This window comes from Canariomyces notabilis (assembly GCF_033297395.1).
Source record: "Canariomyces notabilis strain CBS 508.74 unplaced genomic scaffold N656scaffold_17, whole genome shotgun sequence".
Lineage (NCBI taxonomy): Eukaryota > Fungi > Ascomycota > Sordariomycetes > Sordariales > Chaetomiaceae > Canariomyces > Canariomyces notabilis.
The window spans coordinates 306879-331256 of NW_027041839.1; the positions used below are offsets into that span (position 1 = coordinate 306879).

The following is a 24378-nucleotide window of genomic DNA, read 5'->3' on the forward strand; positions in this document are numbered from 1 at the left end:
CTGTCATCGTCATTATTTTCGTCCTGTCGTATTCCGTCCCCTGTGCGTATAAGGCGAACCCGCTCCCAGCATACCAGAGACAAAAAAAAGGCCATCAGATGAAAGCTCCTCCTTTTCCATGCGGTGGGGGTGGCGGTGGCCTGTCGTCACCGTCGCTGCTGCCGCTGCGTCTCCGTTCTTTGAATCGTTTCTGGTGCTGCCGATACGCAGTTAGTTCGTCCTCTTCTTCCAACTCCTTTTCACTGCTCTCATTCCGTCTTGGAGGGCTATGCCTGTAGCCTTTGGTGATGCTGTGGCCGTACTGCAACTGCTTGTCATCAACATCCTGGGCGTCATCCTCCTCCTCGCCGCTGTCCTCAAAGCGAGGTAGGGTGGGCATCGACTGTGCGTGATTGGAATCGCCTTTTACCAGCCCGAGCATCTCTTCCTCGGTCGCGCCTTTCAACTGCGGGCTGGAGTAGCCGCGGGACGAGCCGCGCGATGACAATTTGGGTCGGCTGTCCAAAGCATGGTCCCTATCATCGGCGTGCGACTGATGGCGCTTGAATATGTTTTGGAACGAGAACTGCCGCAGGACCGAGTGAGGCGGTGGTGTCGGTGGCGCAAGCGTATTTCTAGGTTCGCTGTCGTCAGACACCTTGCGAACCTCGCCGGCAAACTGTATGCGCCTGTTAGAGTTTTCAGCGTTGTCCCAGTTGTGTGAGTCGAAATCGCGGCCGGGGACGTATTCCTCTGCAGATTTCGACCCCGGCACCGCTATCGACGTCAGTTGAACTGGGTGCATCGGGCTCTGCACCTTGGGCTGGTTGGGGTTCCCGCGAAAATCGGGATGGCCTGGAAGTAGTACACTGCGAGCTCGGTTGCGTATAGTACCAACAAGACTAGAGAGGGCTGGTGATACCGGCCTATTGGCTGCAGCGAGTTCCTCCTCGGTTGGGATATGGGACCAACCCAGGGGGGGGTGGGCTGTCGGAGTCCGGGGCGGATGGAAGGCGTTACTAGGCGTTGTAGAAGTCATCGACCTCGCCCCATGAGTGCTGAATGTCCCTGTCCTCCGTCGCCTTATGCCGTCCCATTCGAATTGAGGCACTGCGTTCTCGCCTACCGGCTCAAGGCTCTCCTGGAGCTTCTCCTCATGCAGCCGCTTGAGTTCTTCAATCTCCATCTTCTGCCTCGCGGCAGACAGTCTCCTAACAATAGCCGCGGTGCCTCGGATGGCATCTGCCTTTGGTTCCGTCTCGGGCTGTGGTTGCTCCGCAATGGTTTGGATCTGGTCTAAATCGCCAGAGAAAACAGCAGCGTCGGGTACGTCCTTGGCTGACTTTGACAGTTGTAGCAGGACGACGCCGGAGCAAATCGTCAGAAAGCCCATGACGACAGTGATGATGGAGGTCGGTGTCCCCTTGAAACCCCGGAACAAGATTGCGGAACTGATAATCGTGGTGCTGGTAAAGTATACATAATATGTCGGGGTTACCAGTGCGGCGTTGAAAATGTTGAGAGCTTTCTGCAACTGACTGTTAGCAGGTGGCTGAGTTGATGCGCTATTCAGGCCTGACTCACGTTTAGGAAGATGATTTCCGTCACAAGTGTTCCAATGACAAAGGCCAGGAGGACGTATAGGAACCACTGGTTGAACTGGGGCGTTCCCCCGGCTTGTGCAATTATAGCAGCACCCAGACCCTGAGTGGCGACGACACTAAGGCCGCCCACCCAGCTGCAAATGGAGATGTAGACCATCATGTTCTTGTTGCCATACTTGGGTCCCAGCCAAAAAGCCACGATGATGGACCCTACTATGACGACCCCGGCATAGGTTAGAAAGCCAGGGTGGATCACATACTCCTGCATCTGCTGGATGTTGGCGACCGATGACGACTGGGGCGCGTTCATGACGATGACGACGGTACCGACGATGCACAGGAAGCATGCGACTTTTCCAACCATGCTCAACCGTTCCTTCAAGAATATGGCCGACAAAATGGTTGTGATGACGACCGATAATGCCCCTAAAGGGGTAACCAGAATAGCATCCGTGAAGGCGTAGGCGGCGAAATTGAGCCCTTCGCCTAGGATCATCAGAGTCATTCCAGCCCACCAATAAAAGTTTTTCAGGTAGCCGTATCCTTCGCCCGCTACTTCGTTGTACTTCTCGTTTGCCCTGAGCAGACCGACTTTCTTCAACACGAACGAGGTTCCGATGAATGCGCCGGAGCCGATAGCCAGTCCTATACCGATTGCTTTGAAGGCGGGCGGCCGATCAGCGGCGCCCGGCGCAGCGCCGCCCACGCGGGCATATAGCTGGTGCCCATGGTCGAGGAGTTGAGCGGCGTTGTCCATGGCAGAGCCAGGGAGTAGGCGGACGACCTAGGTCGTCGCCAATTCCAACTTGTCTTTTGCAATGAGGCCGTTTGGAAACAGTGACACCACCTGGTTATATCGCTTGCGCGGTGTAGAGCTCACGCGAATGTCGTTTGACGCTGCGGATGGAACCGGGGGGCGGCATGAACTGCGTTTATGATGCTGAATGCGCCGGAGACGTTCGACCGGCAGAAAGTGATCGAGATCGAAACTTGGCGCACTATAACAGGTCTAAAGATGCAAATGTCCTACAGGAGCCGAAGAAGGCGAAGGAGGACAAGTTGGATAGCCGGAGCGCGGGCTGGACACAGGAAGCTCAAGACCAGGATCCTCTGGCGTGTTGACTTGTATCCCGATTCGTATTGTTTCGCCGGAGAACTCGTTTAAGCGGTTCTCGCTACGTACTGCCAAGGGTGCAATTGGAGCGAACAACGGTATTACAACGTAGATCGGGAAGAAAAATGATCTGAGGTGTCTGCAAGGAGATCAGTCTGTGGGAACACGTTGAGACGAGAATTGTGCGAGAGCATCCCAGCCGTGGCCAGCGTACGGAGTAGCGAGGGTCTAGAAACTCACTCAGTCCCTGACTCCCTGTCAGTGGTTGCTGCGCAATGGCGATTGTGCAAGGGTCTGGACGGTTCCCCACCAAAACAAAGGATCTGGGGAATGGATGGTGAGAGAGGACCAATTTGCTTCACAGAATGGTAAAATGAGAAAATCGGTAAGAAGCTGCTACAACAGCAAGGAGAAACAAGTGTATAAAGAGAACATGCAGGGTCGTTAAAGGAGTTATCCAGACCTGGACAACCTGCAATGTGATGTGGTGCAGAAGACTGGAACAACCCCCGCCCTGCTCCAACCCACGACGTCCTTGATTGGCGTCACAAGCCTTTTGTCTGAGTACCCAAGTACCTGAGCGGCCAGTGGGTCACACCCTGGCTTCTGGCGCCGCGCTGAAACGCCACGGGGGCGTCATCACTTGCGAACTAACAGTATTGGCGGCTACCGCAGCGGGAAAGTGTTAAGATGGATGTTGAGAGATCCCAGGTTCTTGGTCTTGATACGGTACAGTACATACACTATTACATACACTACATTGCTACGCTAAGGGGCACACTACGTCAGAAGTCGGTGCAAGATGGCACCCAGATCAATCGATCTCTGGAGTCCTGACCAGACCCCGCGATTGCTGACTCTGTCCTGATGTCTCACACACGACACTTTGGACCTGCAGGGGCTGGAGGTTGAGCTTCGAGAGCTGTAGTTAGGGAACTTCAGCACCTTCATCAGCAACCATCACGTACTTTTACCAGGGTATGTACATACGGTGTAACCTTTCGGCTGCGCGTTTGCAAGTATTTGCGCAGGAGAGTTTACACGACAATTGCCAATGCCAGCAAGCAGACAGCGACCACATTCACTACGACCTAAAAAGTTGAGAGCCACCACTGCAATACTTTTTGGGTATAGGTACCAGGCCGGGCAGGCCTATGATGTCGACTTCACACGTGAAAAGGGCAGATCAGGGCGTTTTGATAGGCTAACGGTTGATTTTCCTGAAACGGCGGGTGGCTGGACAGGGGAGCGAGCGGGAAAACCGGGGATCACGAGTGACAGGAACAGGAACGTCGTTCATTTTCTTCTGACAGGTAGGTAACCGACAGTGCAAGTTGGGTGAAGGGTCATTGACGAAGCTCCGAATGGCTTCGAAATATATTACCGGTATAAGTTTAGAAGGCGAGAGGCTACTAGCTGTGGCAAGCTGGAGTTCGAGTAGCTACCTACACAGTATGTACTGTACATGTACTGTAGCTTCGCGTCACCCGCTCGCAAATCTCTCTGCTATTGATAAAGCCCGGTATCGTTTTCCACTATCCTTGATCTTTCATGGAACCAGTATGAGAGAGCTGAAGATGTCAAGATTTTCAGAACCACTTGCTTCCCTCTCGGTAGTGATTGAGACGTTGTCAGTGACAGCTGCCGCTGGGCCTGAGTGACAGCCCTATTCGAAACACCCGGTTGAACTGCTTGTTCCCGGTTAAAGTGACTGACAGCCCCAATGTCACAATACCCGTCACAGGGCTCCAGTGCCAATTGCTCGATTCCTATTACGGCGGTTCCTGCGTCAGCTGTTGTGTCGACCCCCTTGACGTGGGTTTCAGGGGAAGCTTAGATGCAGCAGTAACAGATCGCTCAGTACATACCGCCTCCAGCTGTTAGTGCTCTAATATAACACCGGCAGAGCACTGATTACAAGTTACCGCTGCTGCATAGAACCTTAGCCGGAACCGAATCATTTTCGATTATCGTCCGATGCATGGCTGTTCACCTACTCATCCCATGCATCCTCCCAGGCAAGTTGTGTGCGGCTCTGGAGAAGCCCGAATCAACTGAGTCAACGGACGGCCGATGTGGTGGAGGAGAACACAATTGGAATCTTCGCCATCTTGAAAACCTTATACTGGGATTCTGTACCTTCGCCAATGTCCTTTTCAACAGAGGAGCCATTGTACGATACGTATTTGCAAATCAAGCTGCCCCTGCCGTTGCCTTCCCCTGAACGGTCACAGCGCAGTTTACTTTGCAGAGGATTGGAGTCAAGACAACCGCCGTCGAGTACATGACGCACAATGACCATCCCAATCTTCGTGATATCGCGGGCATTTGTTAAGACGAGGACGAGGGTGCAGAGTTGGAGCCAAGGACTTGACCTGTGATGCTGACGGACTGGGCTGTATTCAAGGGTGACCGCGTATCATGACAATGGAGGGAAAGCGGATTCGGTACCACCTATTTGATAGCTAACTTAGGTTTTCACGATGCTATCTAATCACATCACCCATATAGGCAGACGAGACTAAACACCCGGCAACGGTTCAAGAACCGTCAAGCTATATATAACCCAGACCTCATCCTCGGCGTGCTGGCAGGTTGTTCCACCTTACCAAGGCAGCTGCATTCCGTTGTACGTCAGGAACTGACCCGACTTCTCAGTGGTCAAGTTATCGATCTGTACAGCCGTTAGCTATTCCATACCTACTCATGGTGAAAAGGCAATGGAGAAGAAGTTTACCTGCTCGAGCACCCCTTTGGCACTCTCGTCTTCAGTGATCGCTGCCTCCTTGAGGCCAAGAGCATCGGCCAGCGCCTGGCCCATAGCCGTCTTGACCCATCTATGTAGCGGAGGCAACATCCAAGTCAGCGCACCACCCCTTCCCAAAAGCCTATTAAACTATAAAGAAGATGAGGAACGGGGGCCTTTGTACTTACCCAGGATGCAAAACCCCAACCAACAAACCCTTATCCTTAAACTCCAAACTAATCCTCTTAGCCCACCAGTTGGCCGCGGCCTTGCTCATGCCGTAGCCCACTCCAGGAAGCAGCATCTTCTCCAAGTCCATGATGCCAATACTGCCAATCGAGCTGGTTATCAAGACAAACTTCTTTTCCTTCTTCGCACCCTCTTCTTGCAGCTGCATCAACCCAGCCACGGCACGAAACAGCCTCACGGGACCCAGGGTATTGACCTCGAAATCGCGCAGCATCTCGTCGGGCTCCGTGTGCAGGACATCCTTGAAGCCCGTCGAGCTGCCCGCGTTGGCAACGACCACGTCGACCCCGCGGCCGGCAATGTCCGGGTGTGCGGCCTCCAAGCGGCTCGGGAGGGAGGCGTGATTGGCCGCGGGGTCGACCTCGTCGAGGTGGAAGGGAATGAGCTTGCTCGTGGGATGCACGGTGGCGTCGGCCGCAAGGGGTGGAAAGGTGGGAGAGCGCGAAGTGGCGATGACGATGGTGTGCGGACGCGCGAGGAGCAGGGTGACTAGTTTGAAGCCGATGCCTAGGGGGGAAATAAAAAGTCGGTTATTGAACTCTTGCGCTCAGGGCTGGTGATTAAGCAAGAAGGGAATCTTGAAGAGAGGGTGATGGCAACGGGGTGAAAAAGGGGGAAAGGGAATTGATCGCGGAGAGCGCGCTTTTTCAAGTACAAGACGCGAGGGAGCATGGATGAGAAGGCTGCGGCTTACCCCTATTCGCGCCCGTGATGAGGTAAACGGTGTTGTCAGACATTTTGGCGGAGAATGTCAGATGGGGAGGGGGCAGTGAAGAAAATGGGACTAAGGGGTTAGCTCGAAGGAGATGAGAATGCGAAAAGTCCTTGAAAAACGAACGCAAAGACGGTGCTGGAGGGAGAAAAGGGAGAAAAAAGAGAGAAGGGGGAAGACAAAACCCCTGGAGCCCTTAAATACTTGCTCGGGATGGATCAAGGGCCCGACTGGCAGTGCGCATGACAATGAGCACCAGCCCAAGAGACCTCTCCGAAGACGTGTTGGCAGCCACCGCGGAAGCGGAAGGGAGGGGAAAAGGGGGCGGGCGGCATCCTTCTGTGGGCGAGTCCTGTTGTCATTCGTTGACCCCTGATCAGTAAACATGGTCGGGTACTGCATTAATAACCAGCCTGCGCTGACTCAGGGACGACGCGTGCGATAATAGCAAGCTATTGCCTCTTCCTGTTCATAATCCGTAAAGGGCTGCTCCTATTCCATGTTGGTATCTGTCCATGGTGCCAAACGCCTATGGAATTTCCCCGAATAACGCCCCCACCATTCCGCTGCCTGAGCCATGCCGCGAAACGCCTCGCTGTAACCGAATCCAAAATCAAGCCTTGACCACCCAGCCAGCATTAACCATAAAGTCAAAAATCCGCCCTCCTTTTTGCGAGTCCAGACGGCAAATCTCCTTGGCCTGCTTCTTCTTAAGACTGCCGTTGCCCTTCACAGCCTCTTTGAGGATCTGCTCCTTGATCATCAAGTAAGGCTTCGGCTGCAGGCGAAGCGCTTCACAAAGTTTGATCTCCTCAGGCGTGAGAAGATGGAGATCTGGTGCATTATCCTGGGTGAGGTAAAGAGGTTGCACGCCGGGAATCGGCGGCGGAATGTACTTCTGCCTTGCAGGCGTCGTGCCATTCGCGACTACGACGCTGCCGCCGTTAATGTGATTTCCGTTGGTTTCCGACTTGACGCCGTTCGGCCCTTGGCCGTTTAGAAATCCATTCGATGCCACTGACCGAATCGGTAGCTCAGGCGCAACCAACAGCGAAGCACCGCTTGGCGGCTCGGGTGGCGGTGGCTGCTTGTTGCGCTGCGTTGTCGCTAACCTTTCGCGATCCATGGAGCCGAGCGGTATTGACTTCTGTATCCGTAGTGCTTTCTCCTGCTCGTACTTCTCCCCGCTTCGCAGGTCTCCGATGCGGAGGCTGCGCCATTCTTGCAGCTGCGCAATTGCCTGTCGGAGATTGAGTTCGTCGATGAGACCCTGGCAGAACTGTTCGAAGTCGTCCCGATTCATCATCCGTGCAAAAGGCTTCGCCTTGTTGAGAAGGTCGCGTTCCTCCTTTGACCGTTTCTTCTCCGCTTTACTGTTCTCCCTATAATCCAACAGGTTGTGCTCAAAGATGACCTTTTTCCGCTCGACTCGCTGCGTCAATCTGCAATTGTAGATTTCCATCACCGTAAGCTTGAGTTCCATCTCAGGTTCCAGCTCGCCAGTCCTCGGGTTGATGCCGTCTCCCGGATCAAACTGCATCAGCTGGACCGCCTCTTCCGCCTCGTTGGCGTACTCTGTCTCGAACTCCAATCGACCGGGCATGTAACCTTGGATTTCGTGACAAGCTGGCACGCTGGCGGTAGGTTTCGTCTTTGGCTGTAGGGCGGGTGCGTTTTTGGCCGCTTCTCTCCGCTCCTCAATCCTGCGCTTCTTGCGGGCCTGAAACTCCTCTCTTGATGTTTCATTTGCCAGTTCCATATCGTGAGGGCTACATCTTTTAGGGAGTGGGAAGTTGGGCGATTCAATATAAACCTTGTAATAATGATCCCGGACTTCATCCTTGTGCCGATAACCGCCGATATGGTCCGCAATATCCGCCCAGGACCCGAGGCCGTAAATCTCGGCGCCTTCCAGGAGAAGGAGTTCTTCGTCGGCGCCCCATTCTGGGTCGAATATTGGGAACGAGTTTTGCTCAATGACTCGGTAAGGATGGGAGGCTGGTTGATGCGCATTGCTCGAAGAGCCATTGGCGAAGCATTGCACGCAGAGATCGTACTCGTTGCAGGCGCTGTGGGCGCATCGTATCCGGACCTGTTGGAGACGCGTTAGCTTGTGTTTGCGACATCGGGAACTTGGTACTCCACAATGTCCCAGCATGACCATGCGGCTCCGGAATGGGCCGAGGGCCCTCCTTGTACAAGCGCGGCAAAGCAGAGAGTGAGGTTTAGACAAGACAAACTTACAGTTGAGGTAATGTCTGCTGAACAAACATCGCAGACATATTTGACACCGCCCTCGCCGCCTCTTGCGGCAATCTTCTTGCGAATGACACCCATGTCAGGGAATTCACGTGGGTACGAGACAGCAGTGGCAACAAGGCTGCTCAGGGGTGAAGAGGTACAGAATTCTCAACAACGGTGTCGAAAAGCCCCATGAAGGGCGCTCTGCGACTGCTCACAGGGCCTGAGGGTCGGTGCGACGCGTATTCTGATGTTTTTTGATGATAAATGCTGGAAATTTGATGGAATCTTGATGATCTGATGGCGCGTGGATGGTTGCGGTTGAGGGTCGATCCTGGCCTGACACCACAGGTCCCACGCCTTGGATGGTGGCTTCACTGACTTGAGCCATGCGGGGGCGGCTGGGTTTCCGGAGTTCTGCCGGGACTCGGGAAATACAATGACAACCCTAACCCTTGTCGACATGGAGAGAAAGCCCTGGTCTCGACTCCCGTTGTCGTTGGAAGACTTGAGCTGGAAAGGAAACTGGTTGGAACTGGCGTGACCGGCAAAGGGAGATGGCGGATGCATTGTATACAGCCATGATGTGTATTCTGTTTTCCCGTCAGAGATACCTGGTGCTTGTATGATCTCTTCTTCAAGCCGTGGACCTTTCTGGAGAAAGATCAGTCATTGGTGGGTCCTCCTTTACTTTATGAAGAGGGGTAATTGAATGCTCTTCACATGCTGTGATGGGCATGACCCGGAAGCTGGCAAGCTCAGTTGACACGAGTATCTAAGATTTCAAGGTCACTCATCTACTGTTTCCACCGAGCGCGGTTTAATGAACTGTCCTACGATGTAGGAGGTACCTTACTTTAAGTGTGGCCGGGGCAGGGCCGAGGTGCTGCTAAAGTTGCTACTCTATAACCCCGCCATTATTCCCTGGAAGTTGTCAACAAACTTGGAAAACTCACAAGGCCGCGGTTAAGTCAATCGGATTGTACAAATCAGGTCGATGGTCTAGATATTACTTTGCAAGATCTTCTCTTGCTGTCTTTCGTTGAAAGCTTGCACATTCGACAATTGCTCCGATCGAGATGCCCGATCAAGTTCTCGACGACATTTCACATCGTCGCTACAACCCGTTGACCGGGTCTTGGCTCCTTGTCTCACCCCACCGTACCAAGCGGCCCTGGCAGTGAGTTTGCGAAGTTCTCTCTCGCGCTCATATCGAAGCTAACCTTTTATTAGAGGTCAGCAAGAGGCTCCCTCCAAGAATGAGCTTCCGGAGTACGACCCAAAGGTTCGTGAATTCCCGTCGTCCCAGACTAAGACTACACAAGGCATGTCAATAACTAACACACTGCAGTGCTATCTTTGCCCGGGCAACAAGCGAGCCCAAGGAGACAGCAACCCGGAATATCAGAACACCTTTGCCTTTGTCAACGACTACAGCGCTGTCAAAGAAGAGCAGCAGGAATACCGTCCAGATGCCAGCAAAGAAGACATCGCTGCCTTTCTTCTACAAGCGCAGCCCGTCACGGGACGTTGCTATGTACTCACGTTTTCGGCGAAGCACCATGTCACACTCGCCGACATGACCGCACAAGAGATATTGCCCGTGATTCAGACCTGGACTCGGATCTACGCCAGCCATATGTCTTCTTCACACCCGCTCAAAGCGCAAGCCGAAGAGGCACTGTCGCGTATCCCACCCAACCCGGATGGCGAGGTAAGCCGGCCCGAGCATCAGCTGCGGTTCATGCAAATCTTTGAGAACAAGGGGGCTGCGATGGGTTGCTCGAACCCGCATCCCCATTGCCAGATCTGGACGACCAGCACGATGCCCGAGGAGCCAGGCAAAGAGCTGGCGCACATGACCAAGTATAGGGAGGAGCGTGGTCGGCATCTGCTCGAGGACTATGCCAAGCTCGAGATGGAAAAGGCAGAGCGCGTGGTGTGGCAGAACGATAGCTTCCTCGTCGTCTGTCCCTGGTGGGCGGTGTGGCCGTTTGAGGTACTTGTCATTGCGAAACGCCATGTTCGCGCGCTTGTCGACCTCTCGGACGAGGAGCGGCTTCAGTTTGCCGAGGCGGTCCAAGAGGTCACACGACGGTACGACAATTTGTTCGAGACGAGCTTCCCATACAGTGAGTAAACCGACTTTGTCGCCGCAAGGCATCCCATACTGATGATGGCTCCAGGTTCCGGCATTCACCAAGCTCCACTGGACTGTACCGAGGAAGAGGCTGAGACGAGCTGGTTCCACATGCATTTTTACCCGCCTCTGCTCCGGTCCGCGACCGTCCGAAAGTTCTTGGTCGGATTCGAGCTGCTGGCCGAGCCTCAGCGGGATATCACTCCGGAGCAGGCGGCTGCCCGGCTCAGGAATTGTGGTGGGCAACTGTATCGCAAGTTGTTGAACTGAGATAACAAACAGATGTGTAGCGTTTTGCCACGGGGCATAGGTATACACTAGACAATACTCAGATCCCAGGCTTAGCACCTTTACCAGCATCATAAACATCATTTCCCTCCTCGCCCGTCTCCACTGCGAAGATTCACTGCACGTAGTGCTTATACTGCAAAAGCATCCAGATGGTGCCGCCGTAGGCCGCCGCAAAAGGGAATGCCTGTGGCCCGCTGAACCTGACCGTCTTAAAAACCAGCATCTCGCTAGTGAAGTGGATCGCGGCAATGACGTGAGTCCAAATGGCGAGTTGATACATGGCAGGGTTCTCGAGTTGGTAGCAGGCGTAAAAGCGGATGAGGCCAGCCACGAACGTGTAAGTGCCGAAGAGGCGGGCAGCGAGGGGCGACACTTGGTCCTTGGCCTTCTCCGAGTCCTTCCCAGTCGGCGAGGCGGGCTTGACCACAGCTGTGCTGTCCTCCGGGTTGTAGTGCTCGCTGGCGGGAGGGAGAGAGTGGTTTGGAACAAAACGCCCGTTGTAGATTCGACGAGTGTAATGCAATGTTGCGTAGTTTTGAAGCGCATTCCCCATGGACACGATGGAGATCTGAACCAGGAAGGATACGTCAATTGGGGCCAGGCGTGCGGTTCCGGTTCCGGTTCAACATACCACAAACAAGTAATAGGGCAAGTAGCCCTTCTCAGCCGAAGGCAGGAAAGACTGGAGTTTATCCATTCTCGTACTCGGTAAGGTACTTAGCCTGATCGTGGCCTTAGATGACAGTGAGTCTCAGTTTGGGCAAAGCAAAGGGAGTCAGAGGGAGCTGATTCCTCTTGGACTCTTACTACGTTTTCTGTTGTTGGTTTGTCTCGCGATCTTTCAGCCCCATCAATTTATCTCACCAATTGACAGGGGTCTGAGCATTCAGCTCGAGAAGGTGGTCAGAGCTTCGACAGGCAAGGGCTGGCCGCCTTGGCCCGCCCAAGTCCAGTGCTCCACAGTGCGAGCCCCGCTGTAAAGTCAACCAAAATCTCTGGGCAAGCTCGAATATGTCCCAACAGTTTCGGAGAAGCTCGTCAGTCGGCCACCAGCAAGATAACACCAGAGACTTTGACTCTACCAAACACATCCAGGTTCACTATTTCCATTTCGACTCAAGTCATGACGCTCAATTCAACCTTGACAGCCCAAGCTGTCTTGGACAAAGCCCTCACTTATTGGAGCTTGGTTCCCCAGCCGGCACAATGGGCGTTCACTGGTATCGGAGCCATCTACGTTGCAGGACACGTGCTCTCATTTTTCCAACTCCTCCTGAATTGCTTCGTCCTTAGCGGCACCAATGTAGGTCGGTCTTTTGACGTAATTTTCACCCTGATACTGACTACAGTTCCGTTATCAGCTTCGCAAGTATGGCAAGAAAGGTACCTGGGCAGTTGTTACAGGGGCGTCGGACGGACTCGGCAAGGAATTCGCTTCCCAGCTAGCCGCCAAAGGTTTCAACTTGGTTCTCGTCTCTCGCACGCAGTCAAAGCTGGATGTTCTCTCTCGCGAATTGCAGCTCAGGTGGTCTGGTCTGCAGACGAAGACGCTCGCCATGGACTACACCCAGGACAGTGATGCCGACTACGAGCGTCTGGCAGCGTTGGTCGTGGGCCTGGATGTGGGCATCTTGATCAACAACGTCGGGCAATCGCACAGCATCCCAGTGCCATTCCTGGAGACAGAGCGTAATGAGCTCCAGAACATCATCACCGTCAATTGCCTGGGCACTCTCAAGACTACGCAGATCGTTGCGCCCATTCTGCAGAAGCGCAGGAAGGGACTCATCCTTACGATAGGCTCCTTTGCCGGTGTCATGCCCACTCCGTATCTGGCCACTTACAGTGGTAGCAAAGCTTTCCTGCAGCACTGGAGCAACTCGCTGGCTTCCGAGCTTCAGCCATACAACGTTGACGTACAGTTCGTGGTCGCCTACTTGATCACTTCGGCCATGAGCAAGGTGCGACGCACCAGTCTGCTCATCCCCAATCCGAAGCAGTTTGTCCGTGCCACGCTAGGCAAGATTGGCCTCGACAGCACCGAGCGTTTCCCCAATACCTGCACGCCGTACTGGAGCCATGCCGCGTTCAAGTGGGTGATTGAGAAGACCGTTGGCTCCACGAGCGCCTTCACTATCTGGTTTAACAGAAGGATGCATATCGACATCCGGAACCGGGCGCTACGGAAAGCGGCGCGAGAGGCGAAGAAGCAGTGAAAGGCTACCTGGCTACTCTGTATGTTAGGGTGTTGTCTTCCTTAAGCATGTATTAGCGAGGCCTAGGCGGCCCAAGGAGACTTGCCGGGTGGAAGACAACTTATATGTATGAAGTGGCAGCGGTCAGGTACCTTCGTTTCAGTCTTAGGTGCTATGCTCGGGGCAGGCAGCAAGCCCTAATTGCTCAATAGACGTCTGCATGTGCGCAATTAATAGTCCTAGCATTGAATAAAAAGGTAACTGAGCGATTGGGTTTCCTTCATCGTTTAGAACGCTCATGATGTAGGAGTGAGAATGTGAACCAAGGCGCAAGGTGTACGGTAGGTAAGTTTGAACTTTGAAGGTTGTGAACGGTGACGCTAGCAATAATCCCAATGCAGATTAGCGCCAATTCTTCCTAGCGCGTTCACGTGTCAATTGCTTGGCGGTTCTGTCGCTTCTCCCCATTGATGATCCTTGTTTCCAAAAATTGTTTACGACCAGCCTCTCTTTATTAGTTTCCTTATTCTGCATACGAAGGTAGCGACTCCCGCATTGCCGACAGCAGGTTGACTTGGTCTCACTGCAGTTCTGGCCTGTAGCTCCACGACGGTCCGGCACAATTGCTTTGATGGTGCAATTGCCTTAGCGATCGAGCTGCGACGAGTCAGCTCTGGACGAAAACACCTGTGGAGGAGACAAGCGTCTACGGGACCAGGGCACGAGAGCTACCGAAGCTATTCCCTTGGTCGCCATGGAACCCGTAACACCAATGCGCCCGATGATGCCCGGCGCCTACATGAACACCCCAGGAGGACCGGGCACGGCAAATCCAACGCGGCGACGACTCGATTTCTCCCAAGCCGTCGGTGGCGGCCCCAAGAGCGCAACAGCGACCACACCAGCAGCCGGAACGACAACATCGGGCAACGGCCCTCCCGAAATCGCGAGCGGAATGCTGCCAGCGACCCAAGTGCGCGATGATGTGCCTCTTATTGTCAAGGCTGCCCGGGTCATCAACCAGACTCTGCAGACCGATGAGAGCTACCCCGATCTTGATTCTTACTGCAGGCGTAAGTGCCCCACGTCCCGCTTTCTTTGGACTGAATGTCTCGCATGAGGACTAATCATGGAACCTTGGGCAGCCGGTGCTTCGTCTGACTACGATCTCCACAATGAAAACGAGCCATGGGCGCCCTTCAACAAGCCCTCGATGTATAACATCCCCGACAGCATCTTCAACCATCTAAACAGCGCCGCGGTGGTGACAAAACTGGGACTATTTGCCGGCATCAACTACGCCTGGGCGTCGATTGACAGCTCCCTATTTCTTTGGGACTATACACACCCAAACCCGGAACTCATTGGCTACGAGGATGCCGCGCACACCATTACGGCTGTGGCTCTTGTGCCTCCCAAACCCGGGGTTTTCATCAAGGACATCACGCACATCCTGGTCGTGGCCACCACCACCGAAATACACCTGCTCGGCGTTGCGGCGGCTCCGACGCCTTCCGGATCAAGATCGGTTACTCTTTACGAGACAAATATGTCAGTCCATCGAGGAGGCAGCGACGTTAGCTACATCGTAGGCACCAAGGATGGTCGCATTTTCCTCGGCGGCGACACAGACACTGATATTCACGAGCTGTTCTACCAGCAAGAGGAGAGGTGGTTTTCGAGCAGATGCGGCAAGATTAACCATTCACACCCCGGTTGGTCGTCAGTGGTCCCCAGTCTACCGCTCCCTGGTCTGTCCTTTGGCCAGCGAAATCAGGAAGGGTTGATTGGGCTCGTGGTTGACGATAGCCGGAATCTCCTATACTCGCTCTCTAATCTGTCAACTATTCGGACTTACCACATGGAAAGCCCCGAAAAACTTACCCCGGTGATTGAAAAGGACAAGGTGAGCTGTCTGCGCGACTTTGCCCACATTTTGAACAGCTCTCCGCTCTTTACGAACAAGACCAACATCGTGTCGCTTTCTCCCATCCCCGCGGCCGAGGCCTCGAAACTTCATCTTATGGCCCTTACCGATACCGGTTGTCGTCTCTTCTTCAGCGCTACTAGCTCTGCGTCGTACACAATCGGGGGGTCAACAAGTCTGGCCCCGCAAAGCATGCAGCTTCAATTCGTCAAGTTCCCGCCCAGCAGTCAGTTGGCTGACGCATCCGGAGCTGCAGCCGCCCAGGCTGCTGAGGCGGGGTTAGACGGAAGTTCACGAACACTCAAGCCCACCGCGTCCGGTATCCGGTTCGAGCCAGGTTATTTCTTTGACGTCGTCAGGCGGCAGGGCGGTAATGACGAGCTCTTCGTCTCCGGCCCCGACACGGGGCGGATCAAGGGCACCACACCTGCATCAGCGCTGAGGTATTTTGAACAGGGAACGTGGATCGACTTGGGACATGGGAGCCGAGTCCTCGAGGTCGGCCTGACGACTGAGCCTTTCTCTGCTGCAAAGCAGCCCCTGGGCTTTGGCAACGAGCTTGCTGTCCAGTTTGATCACGCCCCAGCAGAATTCGCGGTGCTCACTAACACTGGCGTCCATGTAGTACGGAGGAGAAGGTTGGTTGACATTTTTGCCAGCGCTATTGGGAACTGCCACAACGCCGGCGATGAGTTTGAGAAGGAGGTTAGGAGGTTTCTCAACCAGTATGGCCGGGTGGAAACCGTCTCAGCTGCTTTGGCGGTCGCATGCGGACAGGGAAGCGATGTGCGGCTCGGCACCAGCAGAGCCCCGGATCACCGGATCGAGAATCTCGCCCGCGCCGCTTTCGTCGAATACGGAGGCCAACCAAGGCTCGCTGAATCGGACGGGAGGCAGCCAGAAACGGAATTCGTGAAGTTGTCCTCGCGACACGACGCCTTGGCTCTGTATCTCGCCCGCCTCGTCCGGGTGTTGTGGAAATCCAAGGTTATCACCACCAAGACTGATGCAACGAAAGGAACCCCCGTCGTATCTTCAACTATCAAAATCCCGGATCTGGTTCTCGTTCAAGAAAACGTCGAGCGGCTGCGGCATTTTCTCGAGGCAAATAAGAGCTCAATTCAGGGTCTAGCTGGGCCGTCCGACAGGATTTCCAGCAGACAAGATGAGATCGCTCTGCAGAAAGAGCATCAAGCGCTGCATGGGTTGCGGAAACTGATGGAGAGTATATCGGAAGGCATTTCGTTCGTGCTCATGCTGTTCGACGAGCGGGTCGTGGACATCTATACCCGTCTCGACGCTGGGTCGCAGCAGCAACTTCAAGACTTGACCTACGAGGCGCTGTTTTCTCAGGCGCCCGGGAAAGAGCTCGCCAAGGTGCTAGTCAAAGCGATTGTTAACCGCAATATTGCAAGCGGCGCCAACGTCGAGACCGTTGCCGATGCGCTGAGAAGAAGATGCGGAAGTTTCTGTTCACCCGACGATGTCGTCACCTTCAAGGCTCAAGAGCAGCTGCAGCGTGCTTCCGAGCAAGCTCACAATCCCAATGTCCTCCGCACAGTACTCGGCGAAAGTTTGCGTTTGTTTGAGCAGGTCGCAGGCAGTCTCACTCCGGCTAATCTCCGGAGCGCTGTTGAGCAGTACACGCAGCTCAAGTATTATGCTGGAGCCATCCAATTGTGCCTCACAGTGGCGCGTGAAAAGGACCGGGGGAATAAGGCGTTATCATGGGTTAATGATGGAAAACCGCCCAACGATGTCCGGAAGAGAGCGTTCGACGACCGCAAGGCTTGCTACAATCTAATCCACGAGGTCCTGGACAACCTCGAGGTGGCGTTCACTGGCGAACCAGAAATGTTTGACGGCCGTCCGACCCTCGCGGCAACGAAAAGGATGGAAGCGTACGCGGTTGTGAATGACTCCGCAGACGAGGTCTTCCACTTTGATCTTTACGAATGGTACATTAGCAAGAACTGGATCGACCGGCTCCTGTCTATCGATTCTCCCCACGTCGTCACATACCTCCGGCGGCTGGCGGAAACCGACTACCAGCATGCCGAGCTTCTCTGCCGGTTTTACACACAGCGCAGTCGCTTTTTTGAGGCTGCCCAGGTACAGGCGGCTTTGGCGAAATCCGATCTAAAAATTGGCATCAAGGACCGAATCACTCTCCTCAGTCTGGCAAAGGCCAACGCAAGCGTTAATACCGTCGGCGTCAGCCGCCAGCAACAGCAATTACTCAACCATGAGGTTGCAGAGCTCCTCGAGATTGCCCATATCCAGGACGATCTGCTCGAGCGGTTAAGGGCAGATCCTCGGCTCCCTCAAGAGAAGCAGGGCGACATCAGCGAAGCCCTGGATGGCCCCGTCCGAAGCGTCAACGATGTGAGTATTCCTGTAAGCTCGTGCCCAAACCTTCTGCATTGTACTGACCCACCCCACCAATCAGCTCTACAACGACTACGCCGACCAAGCGGGCTACTTCGACCTGTGCCTCCTTATCTACCACGCCGCCGACTATCACAACCCCCGCGTCATCACCGAAACCTGGGAGAACCTCATCAACCAAATCCACTACGAGACGGAACAGCGTCAGGAACACTGGCAGGCTGTGCAGTCAGGCCAGCCCCTGCCAGAGGGTGTCACGGCCCCCGCACACGAGCCGTCCTTGCCGTACGAATCCGTCTCGCAGCAGATCGGCATCATTGCGCACCGCACGTCTCTCGACAGCCTCGTCTTCCCCGTTGACGCGCTCCTCCCCCTCGTCTGCGCGTACGCCGTCAGCAACGGCCAGGACGCATCCATCGGCGCCGACCCCTCGTGGCCGGTGCTGCTGTTCCTGAACCTGGGCGTGCCGCACGCCCTGGTCGCGCAGGTGCTGGAAAACATGTTTGACGCCCAGGAGGCGCCGTTCACGGGCCGCCGGAGAAGGGCCGTGGTGCAGTGGATCGTTACGGTAGTGGACGCATGGGTCAGGGACGTGGAGCGGCGCGGCGCCGTGGGCAAGGGCGGCACCGACGCCGCCATGGGCGCTTGGGTTGCTGAGTTGCTGGCCAGGGCGGACGAGTCTCTGGTGGTGGCGCAGAACGGGGCCGGGGCCGAGGTGGTGGACTTGAAGAGGGCGGTTCAGGCGCTCAAGAAGAGCGTAGATGCGATCGTGGGAGCGGATCCGGGGATGGGGAGTTTCATCTTTCGGTGAGGGGCTAGGACACTAGGTGGTGTGCTGCCGGTAAGACTGGTAGCGAGTGGGAAGATGTGGTGATGGAGGTGGTTACGAGTCAAGAAGTCAAGAACTTTGAAGGCTTGTTTAAGAGGTGTCGCCTGGCTCCGACCGGGAGCGGATGTGATCGAGATACAGGGGCATGCTCTATACCTACCTACCGCAAGGCTGGGTAAGCCTGGTGAGGTATAATTTTGCTGTATGTACATGGTTATGGATGGAGGTCAGGATTTGCCAGCCTGGAAAATGGCGCTTCGCGCGACAATGATATAGAGTCAAGTTCATGACGAGCCTTATGCTGGGTCGTGGCCTCGGGCGCCAGGCAATGGCCGATGCAGTACTTGCCTTGGGCGGTACGTCGATTGGCACTTATCATCCACTGATTTCTCGTTTACGCATCCTTCAGCGATTCCTTGCGAGAACTGCCTGATCTCAAGATCGATTTATGCAAAGCCGCAATATGAATTCTCGATTGCATGCGGGTACAATACTGGATTATGTGTGCCTCAATCACTGCGAGATACCAGGTGTCACGGTACACGGCGCCGACACTGCAGAACAATATGTATCGGCTATGACCGCCCGCCGGGCTTCCAGGTTTTTCGAGCAGTATAAATAGAAGCAGGAATGCCACTTTCGCTCCTTCTGGTTCCAGAAGCCGGCATGCAATGCTTTAACTTTCAAGTTCTGTGCCTGGGCCAGTTAATATGTGCCTCGGCCTCGTCTGCGGGTGAAATATGGATAAATTAACGGCACTATCGAAATGGCGCGGCGATTGGGGGACACCACGGGAGACAACAGACAGCCCAACGTGGGCTTCCGGGACTGGGACGCTGTTTGATTCGTGATAAAGCTCAGCTTCATGCGGTAGCTGGCGGCCCAGGTGCTGAAGGTGTGCACACACCCGAAAGCCGAAGCCGTGTGCTTGCTCACAGATGTCTCAGTGATACCGACTTTGATGCTCAGAAAAGACGATTTTGTCCCGTCGATCGCTCTTTCTGTGCCATTGGATTTGGAGATTTGGGCTGGTAAGTTACGACGCTGCAACCAGACAATCACCACAGGCACATGTGCATTCATTGGCTGAATCGGCTCAAATGCTCACTTATACAGCTCCATTTGGAAGGTCGTCAGCCAAGGGCCCGAAAGTGCCCATGCTATAATGAATCGGGAACGGAGCTTGAAATGCTCAGCCCATCTATTGAAGAATGAGGAGTTATCTACACTTGTTACCCCTGGAGTTCTGAACCACCTAGTAACACTGAAATGGCAAACACACATGCACGCCCTACGTAGTTGAGGTGATTGCCTCGAACAACGTTTATTAGTCGAACCGAAATCCTCTTTACCCATTCCCGGGCTCCGGGTTAGCCACTGGACACGCAAGACTTCCCCGCCGGACTCAATATATCTTGTTGCGTTCCACCACAGTAGCGGCACTCCGTTTGTCCCAGGAGCTGGGTTCGCAGTACCATTAACATATTTTAGATCCCAGAAGGACGCCGGCCCCTCTTCCTGGTGTCCAGGTCTAGACCTTGCCAAGCAAAGCCTCCGAGAACTTGGTTCCGTCATTTCATCTCTCTCTTCTGTTTCCAGTATACGCAAGTTCACGAGCATCTGGCCTCCTTTCTCTCCGCAAGAGGCCCCTTCTCCTCAAGCGAATAGCGGACCGTTGGCGACTAGAGAGGCCACCAAATGCTACTGCTCCTTAAACTATATCTATAACACGCTCACGTATCATCAAACCGGGCCCCATATCGCCTTCTCCTTACAAATTCAACCCTGCTACGCCCAAGGTTATCTCCTACTCGCACTTAGATAGTCGAAGATCACCTGTCGATCAAGCTCCTATCATTATCATACATCTGCCATAACCCAGTTCTGGTCGAGGTCACGAGATCGATACCTTAGTTTACTAGCCACCATGAAGGTAGGTCCTGGTGTTCTTGATCTAATCAGATTTGGAAATATCATCTAATCTCCCGCTACCCCCCTGGAATAGACGGTCCTCAGCATCTTCGCCGCAGCAATGCTGCTTCTCATGCCGCAAACCATCCTCGCTGCGCCTGTGGAAGCCAGCATCGAGAGCAGCACATCTGCCGCCGACGCTGCTACCCCTGAAGCGGCAGCGGTTGGCCAACCCAAGTGCAAGACGGCAGCACACTACAACTTGTGTGTCATGTCTGACAACACACACGCCTATTGCAATGACCAAGGGAAATTCATCAATGACTTTATGTTGATGTGCCAGGATGTCTGTTGGTGTGCCTGATGGACGGGGTTGTGGTGGTGAAACCAGGGGCAATGTATAACGGCCTTGAAAAGGGTAGACAGCACAGGAAAAAGGGGCGTGGTTCAGATGACTGGTTGTTGTTTTACGATACCCTACTGTCTAGGGGATCTCAACCCTCCATGAAGCGGAACAGAGAGAGCTCCGCTTCCTAATCTTGGCTAGATAACAATCGTGATGCTTTTGTTTGGTGAGGCCATAGAATACGGGTAGACTGATAACCCGACACGTTTTGCTGCCGATCTCTGTTCCTGTAGTAGGTACTAAGGTAGTAGCTAAACATTTCGTCTCACACGATCTGAGAGGAGGGCTTGCGCAGCTACTGAAATGGAGACGAGATTTGAGCTCGGTAAGTTGAACTTGCCTGCGTCCATGGGGACTGTGGGATGGTGTAGCACATACTAGTACAATCCCACTATGTAGTACTTTCCACAACAGCGGACACGAAAGGAGGGTACGACCGTACGAGTAGAGGTCGTTAGGGAATAGGGATGTACTCCGTAGGTCCCGCGTAAACCGACAATTCATACCTGAGTAGTTAAAGATATGGTCAACATATGTGAGCGGGATTGAATTAAGCATATAGAAGGTCCGAAGGAGAAACGGTCCCTTCTAGCATCGAATAACGTTGACTAGCACGACTTGGTACCTTGGTGTTATGCTCAAATTACTCGTCAGGGCTTCATAATCGCCATCTGCCCCACTACTCCGTAGAGGGTCAGGTCCTCTGATTCCATAAAATACGTACCTACATTCCCTGCCATACAAATTTGTTAGCAAACCAATGTCACACCGTCTTCTTGCACATATCGCTTGCATACATACCCATCCCTTCTGAACCTCGCTGGAGCTACGCAAAATAGAGCTTGTATTCAATTGCTAGACATGTATAATTGACGCTATTCAATGTAGAGCTATATATACAATATTTGACTGTATTTGTCGCCTGCACTTGGGGATGCAAGCGATTCAAGCGAAATGTTAAGCGTGGTGGATGCAACTGTTGTGGATTGCTGTTGCGGATAAATCACTATGGTATGAACATTGACGGTATGATGTACAAAAAACGGAGTACCTGAATTTGTATGGGATTCGCTGGTAAATGGAAGTAGCGAAATTTATAGAATCAAAAGTTTTTATGGAATCAGAGGACCTGACCCTCTACGGAGTAGTGGGGCAGATGGCGATTATGAAGCCCTGACGAGTAGTGTATGCGCTCAGAGCTGTCGGCTGTCACACGATTAAGCTGCCCCACCACTCCCGCTGTATGGGCCCAATCAGTGCAATGCACCGCGGCAGGCATCAACAAGGTGGGTCCATTGCTAACGTTATCTTATCCTCCAAGTCGTTCCCTCAACCGTCTCCCGCATTATCACAACATCAACTCCCAACGTTCACCGATTTTCTGGCGGCATCCAATAGAGAGGAAACAGGAAAATTCTACTATTACTTCTGCGTATCGTTACCTTAACTCATGCATCTGCATATCAGTCCATACACCGTCGTCGAACGCTCTACCTCCCGCCTCGTCAACCTCGTGACCAGACGCTCATGCACAAAAGCATAGCATGGCCGAACACGGCGACACGGTCAACGGCGCGAATTCATCAGCCGTTCGAGGAATTGAGCCTCAGCAACCACATCCCCGACACTATCCGCTCGACATTCCCATTCCCCCATTCCACCGCTATGAACATCGCCGCCTTACAGCGCGCGACATTCTCGTCCACCGTCTCGTGGGCGAGTTAATGCGCCCCGCCTCGGATACCGATCTCTTAATGACTCTTCCTGCTAAGGCTGAAACCATCCCCGACCGTCTTAGGTTTGTCTTGGCGGATTCTTTCATCCTCAATAGCACCCTTCGAACAGCCGTGGACTGGGCTGTTTCCCGAGACTGCTCTCCTCAATGTGCGATTGTACAGGGACTTAGTCCAGTCAAGCGACTCTCCACGGACGAGTTTTTGCTTGATGTGGCCATGCGATACTACTTAGAGGTTGATGATCCCGTAACGAGGTTCTGGTTATCGCGCTCCTCAGTTCCTCATATGCCTCCAGAGCTATTGGCCGTTTGGTCCAGAAATACGAATTCCCCTGTCTTGACTTCCTTCGACGCTTGGATCAAGGAGGTTCGAGGGAATAGGCGGGGTAAAGAATTAAGCATATTGAGTCGGTATGAATTGGCCCGTTTCCGAAGATTGCAGTCAAAGCCGAGGTTGCAAGAAACACCAGGCCTCTACGATGGAGGCGCTTCTCTACCGGCACTGCGCCAGATGATGGACAGAGAGGCGATTGGGCCTCAAGGCTCCAGACGCGATACCGTTTGGCTCAATTGGACCTTCAACTACACCGGCCCATTCCTTCGCCCTTATACACCTGACTGGGTAGCAAGCGGCTTTCCGAGGCATTTTATATTGCTACCATCCTGGCCGAGCTTGCGGAGCGGCATGGTGGACAATGGGTGGGTTTACCGCGAACTCGCCACGAACTCGAACTTCGCCGGTGCTCATGAAGCCAGACGCGGGCGCTTGCGAAAGAGATCCGCCAGTGAGCCACCACCACACAGCTTTTGGAGTACCGTCATCCCAGGATCCAGGAGTCTACTGTATGACATAACTATGGATGTCATGTTTCCACGAATGACAATGATTCAACTCGATCATAGATCAAGAAGGCGAAGCCTCAGCCGGACGCACATTGAGTACATGTTTGACTGGAGCGACGACATGCGCGACACGGTCGACCCCCGATCGGCGTCAGTCCGTGACAAGCCCTTGCAACACCGAAGGCGCAAGAGACAGTTCGCAATACCCTGCGCCAACTGCGCCGAGGCGAGCCATAGGACAGCGGACTGTATAGCCCCCTGTGGTCATTGCGGGGCCCCGAATCCTCATAGGGGTCTTAAGAGGGCTCGAGCCGACTGGGCTGAAGCCATTCCATCATACAAGCTCCGCGTGCACCAGAACCCGCACATCGCTTCCCAGTGCCCCGTCGCGCCACGAAACCGATGCAAGTGCGTGCCCTTCCCGACCTTCCACACGGCCGCGCGGTGCGGCATCCCCTGTCGTCGTGACTGTGGCGGTCAAATTTTTAACAAGCAGCACCCCAACGCCATGAACTGCCGCTCGCGCTGCTGCATGTGCGGCTTGCGCGGCCACAGCGGGCGCGAGTGCCGCCTGCGTAGGTGCCGCTGCGGCGGCGCCCACCTCGGCCAGGACTGCTCCTGGAATCCCACCTGCCGAGTGCCCGGCTGCGATCGCTTCCACTGCGGGATCCACTGCCGCGAGTGCGGCAGCACCGAGAAGCCTTTCATCGGCTTTCGATGTACAAAGTGTCTCGGGTTTGAGGAGTCGCCGCGCGAATTGTCGGAGCAGGGGAAGGGTAGGAGAAGGCGGGCGCGGAAGCGGGCAAACAACAGAGAGCCGGAAGGGGAAGAAGAGGAGAAGAGAGGTTGCAATGATGAGAACGGGCCGCCTATTAAGGATGAGACGGCATCTCCGACCGCGACAACAGCGTTCACGCCGTCATCTCCTATTGTCCTTCCGCCGACGGGCAACGAGAAGCAGGTTAAGAGCATCTTTAGCGATCCGCGGCAAGCGAAGGACCCAGGGCGCGTCAACCGATGAGACACACATGCATAGCGGCAGAGGTAGGGAGTGCGTTGCACACGGAC

At 54.2% G+C, this 24378-nt stretch overlaps 11 protein-coding genes across 11 annotated transcripts; 5 read left to right on the forward strand and 6 right to left on the reverse strand.

Annotated features, from left to right (window-relative positions):
* Positions 1 to 94: 94 nt before the first annotated feature.
* N656DRAFT_790790 (DUF803-domain-containing protein) lies at positions 95 to 2340 on the reverse strand (the record flags this gene model as incomplete). Its single annotated transcript, XM_064816917.1, has 2 exons — positions 95 to 1507; positions 1564 to 2340. 2 exons carry the CDS (start codon positions 2338 to 2340, stop codon positions 95 to 97), a joined length of 2190 nt encoding a protein of 729 aa, XP_064668489.1.
* Positions 2341 to 4002: 1662 nt separating this feature from the next.
* Positions 4003 to 4485, forward strand: N656DRAFT_186093 (uncharacterized protein). The gene has a single exon (XM_064808803.1). It carries the CDS (start codon positions 4062 to 4064, stop codon positions 4356 to 4358), a length of 297 nt encoding a protein of 98 aa, XP_064668490.1. The 5' UTR covers positions 4003 to 4061; the 3' UTR covers positions 4359 to 4485.
* Positions 4486 to 5150: 665 nt separating this feature from the next.
* On the reverse strand, positions 5151 to 6723 carry N656DRAFT_186124 (NAD(P)-binding protein). Its single transcript, XM_064808805.1, has 5 exons — positions 6387 to 6723; positions 6062 to 6199; positions 5632 to 5977; positions 5435 to 5534; positions 5151 to 5371 (listed from the first exon to the last, which is right to left on the reverse strand). The coding sequence occupies exons 1-5, from the start codon at positions 6427 to 6429 to the stop codon at positions 5303 to 5305; spliced, it is 696 nt and encodes a 231-aa protein (XP_064668491.1). The 5' UTR covers positions 6430 to 6723; the 3' UTR covers positions 5151 to 5302.
* Positions 6332 to 6912, reverse strand: N656DRAFT_186096 (uncharacterized protein). The gene has a single exon (XM_064808804.1). The coding sequence runs from the start codon at positions 6804 to 6806 to the stop codon at positions 6477 to 6479; it is 330 nt and encodes a 109-aa protein (XP_064668492.1). The 5' UTR covers positions 6807 to 6912; the 3' UTR covers positions 6332 to 6476.
* A 105-nt stretch (positions 6913 to 7017) lies between these two features.
* On the reverse strand, positions 7018 to 9138 carry N656DRAFT_756573 (transcriptional adaptor 2; the record flags this gene model as incomplete). Its single annotated transcript, XM_064813121.1, has 2 exons — positions 8649 to 9138; positions 7018 to 8514 (listed from the first exon to the last, which is right to left on the reverse strand). The coding sequence occupies exons 1-2, from the start codon at positions 8739 to 8741 to the stop codon at positions 7018 to 7020; spliced, it is 1590 nt and encodes a 529-aa protein (XP_064668493.1). The 5' UTR covers positions 8742 to 9138.
* A 586-nt stretch (positions 9139 to 9724) lies between these two features.
* Positions 9725 to 11055, forward strand: N656DRAFT_713021 (galactose-1-phosphate uridylyltransferase; the record flags this gene model as incomplete). Its single annotated transcript, XM_064811867.1, has 4 exons — positions 9725 to 9825; positions 9879 to 9930; positions 9997 to 10777; positions 10832 to 11055. The coding sequence occupies 4 exons, from the start codon at positions 9725 to 9727 to the stop codon at positions 11053 to 11055; spliced, it is 1158 nt and encodes a 385-aa protein (XP_064668494.1).
* A 133-nt stretch (positions 11056 to 11188) lies between these two features.
* N656DRAFT_799644 (uncharacterized protein) lies at positions 11189 to 11773 on the reverse strand (the record flags this gene model as incomplete). The annotated part of the gene is made up of 2 exons (XM_064817897.1): positions 11189 to 11644; positions 11708 to 11773. 2 exons carry the CDS (start codon positions 11771 to 11773, stop codon positions 11189 to 11191), a joined length of 522 nt encoding a protein of 173 aa, XP_064668495.1.
* A 291-nt stretch (positions 11774 to 12064) lies between these two features.
* On the forward strand, positions 12065 to 13304 carry N656DRAFT_781233 (putative 3-ketoacyl-CoA protein). Its single transcript, XM_064815544.1, has 2 exons — positions 12065 to 12379; positions 12438 to 13304. The coding sequence occupies exons 1-2, from the start codon at positions 12200 to 12202 to the stop codon at positions 13290 to 13292; spliced, it is 1035 nt and encodes a 344-aa protein (XP_064668496.1). The 5' UTR covers positions 12065 to 12199; the 3' UTR covers positions 13293 to 13304.
* Positions 13305 to 14025: 721 nt separating this feature from the next.
* On the forward strand, positions 14026 to 18397 carry N656DRAFT_769834 (nucleoporin-domain-containing protein; the record flags this gene model as incomplete). Its single annotated transcript, XM_064813732.1, has 3 exons — positions 14026 to 14344; positions 14417 to 17583; positions 17648 to 18397. 3 exons carry the CDS (start codon positions 14026 to 14028, stop codon positions 18395 to 18397), a joined length of 4236 nt encoding a protein of 1411 aa, XP_064668497.1.
* A 2025-nt stretch (positions 18398 to 20422) lies between these two features.
* N656DRAFT_186369 (uncharacterized protein) lies at positions 20423 to 21371 on the reverse strand. The gene has a single exon (XM_064808806.1). It carries the CDS (start codon positions 21288 to 21290, stop codon positions 20811 to 20813), a length of 480 nt encoding a protein of 159 aa, XP_064668498.1. The 5' UTR covers positions 21291 to 21371; the 3' UTR covers positions 20423 to 20810.
* A 1979-nt stretch (positions 21372 to 23350) lies between these two features.
* N656DRAFT_799647 (uncharacterized protein) lies at positions 23351 to 24331 on the forward strand (the record flags this gene model as incomplete). The annotated part of the gene is made up of 1 exon (XM_064817898.1): positions 23351 to 24331. One exon carries the CDS (start codon positions 23351 to 23353, stop codon positions 24329 to 24331), a length of 981 nt encoding a protein of 326 aa, XP_064668499.1.
* Between the last annotated feature and the right edge of the window lie 47 nt (positions 24332 to 24378).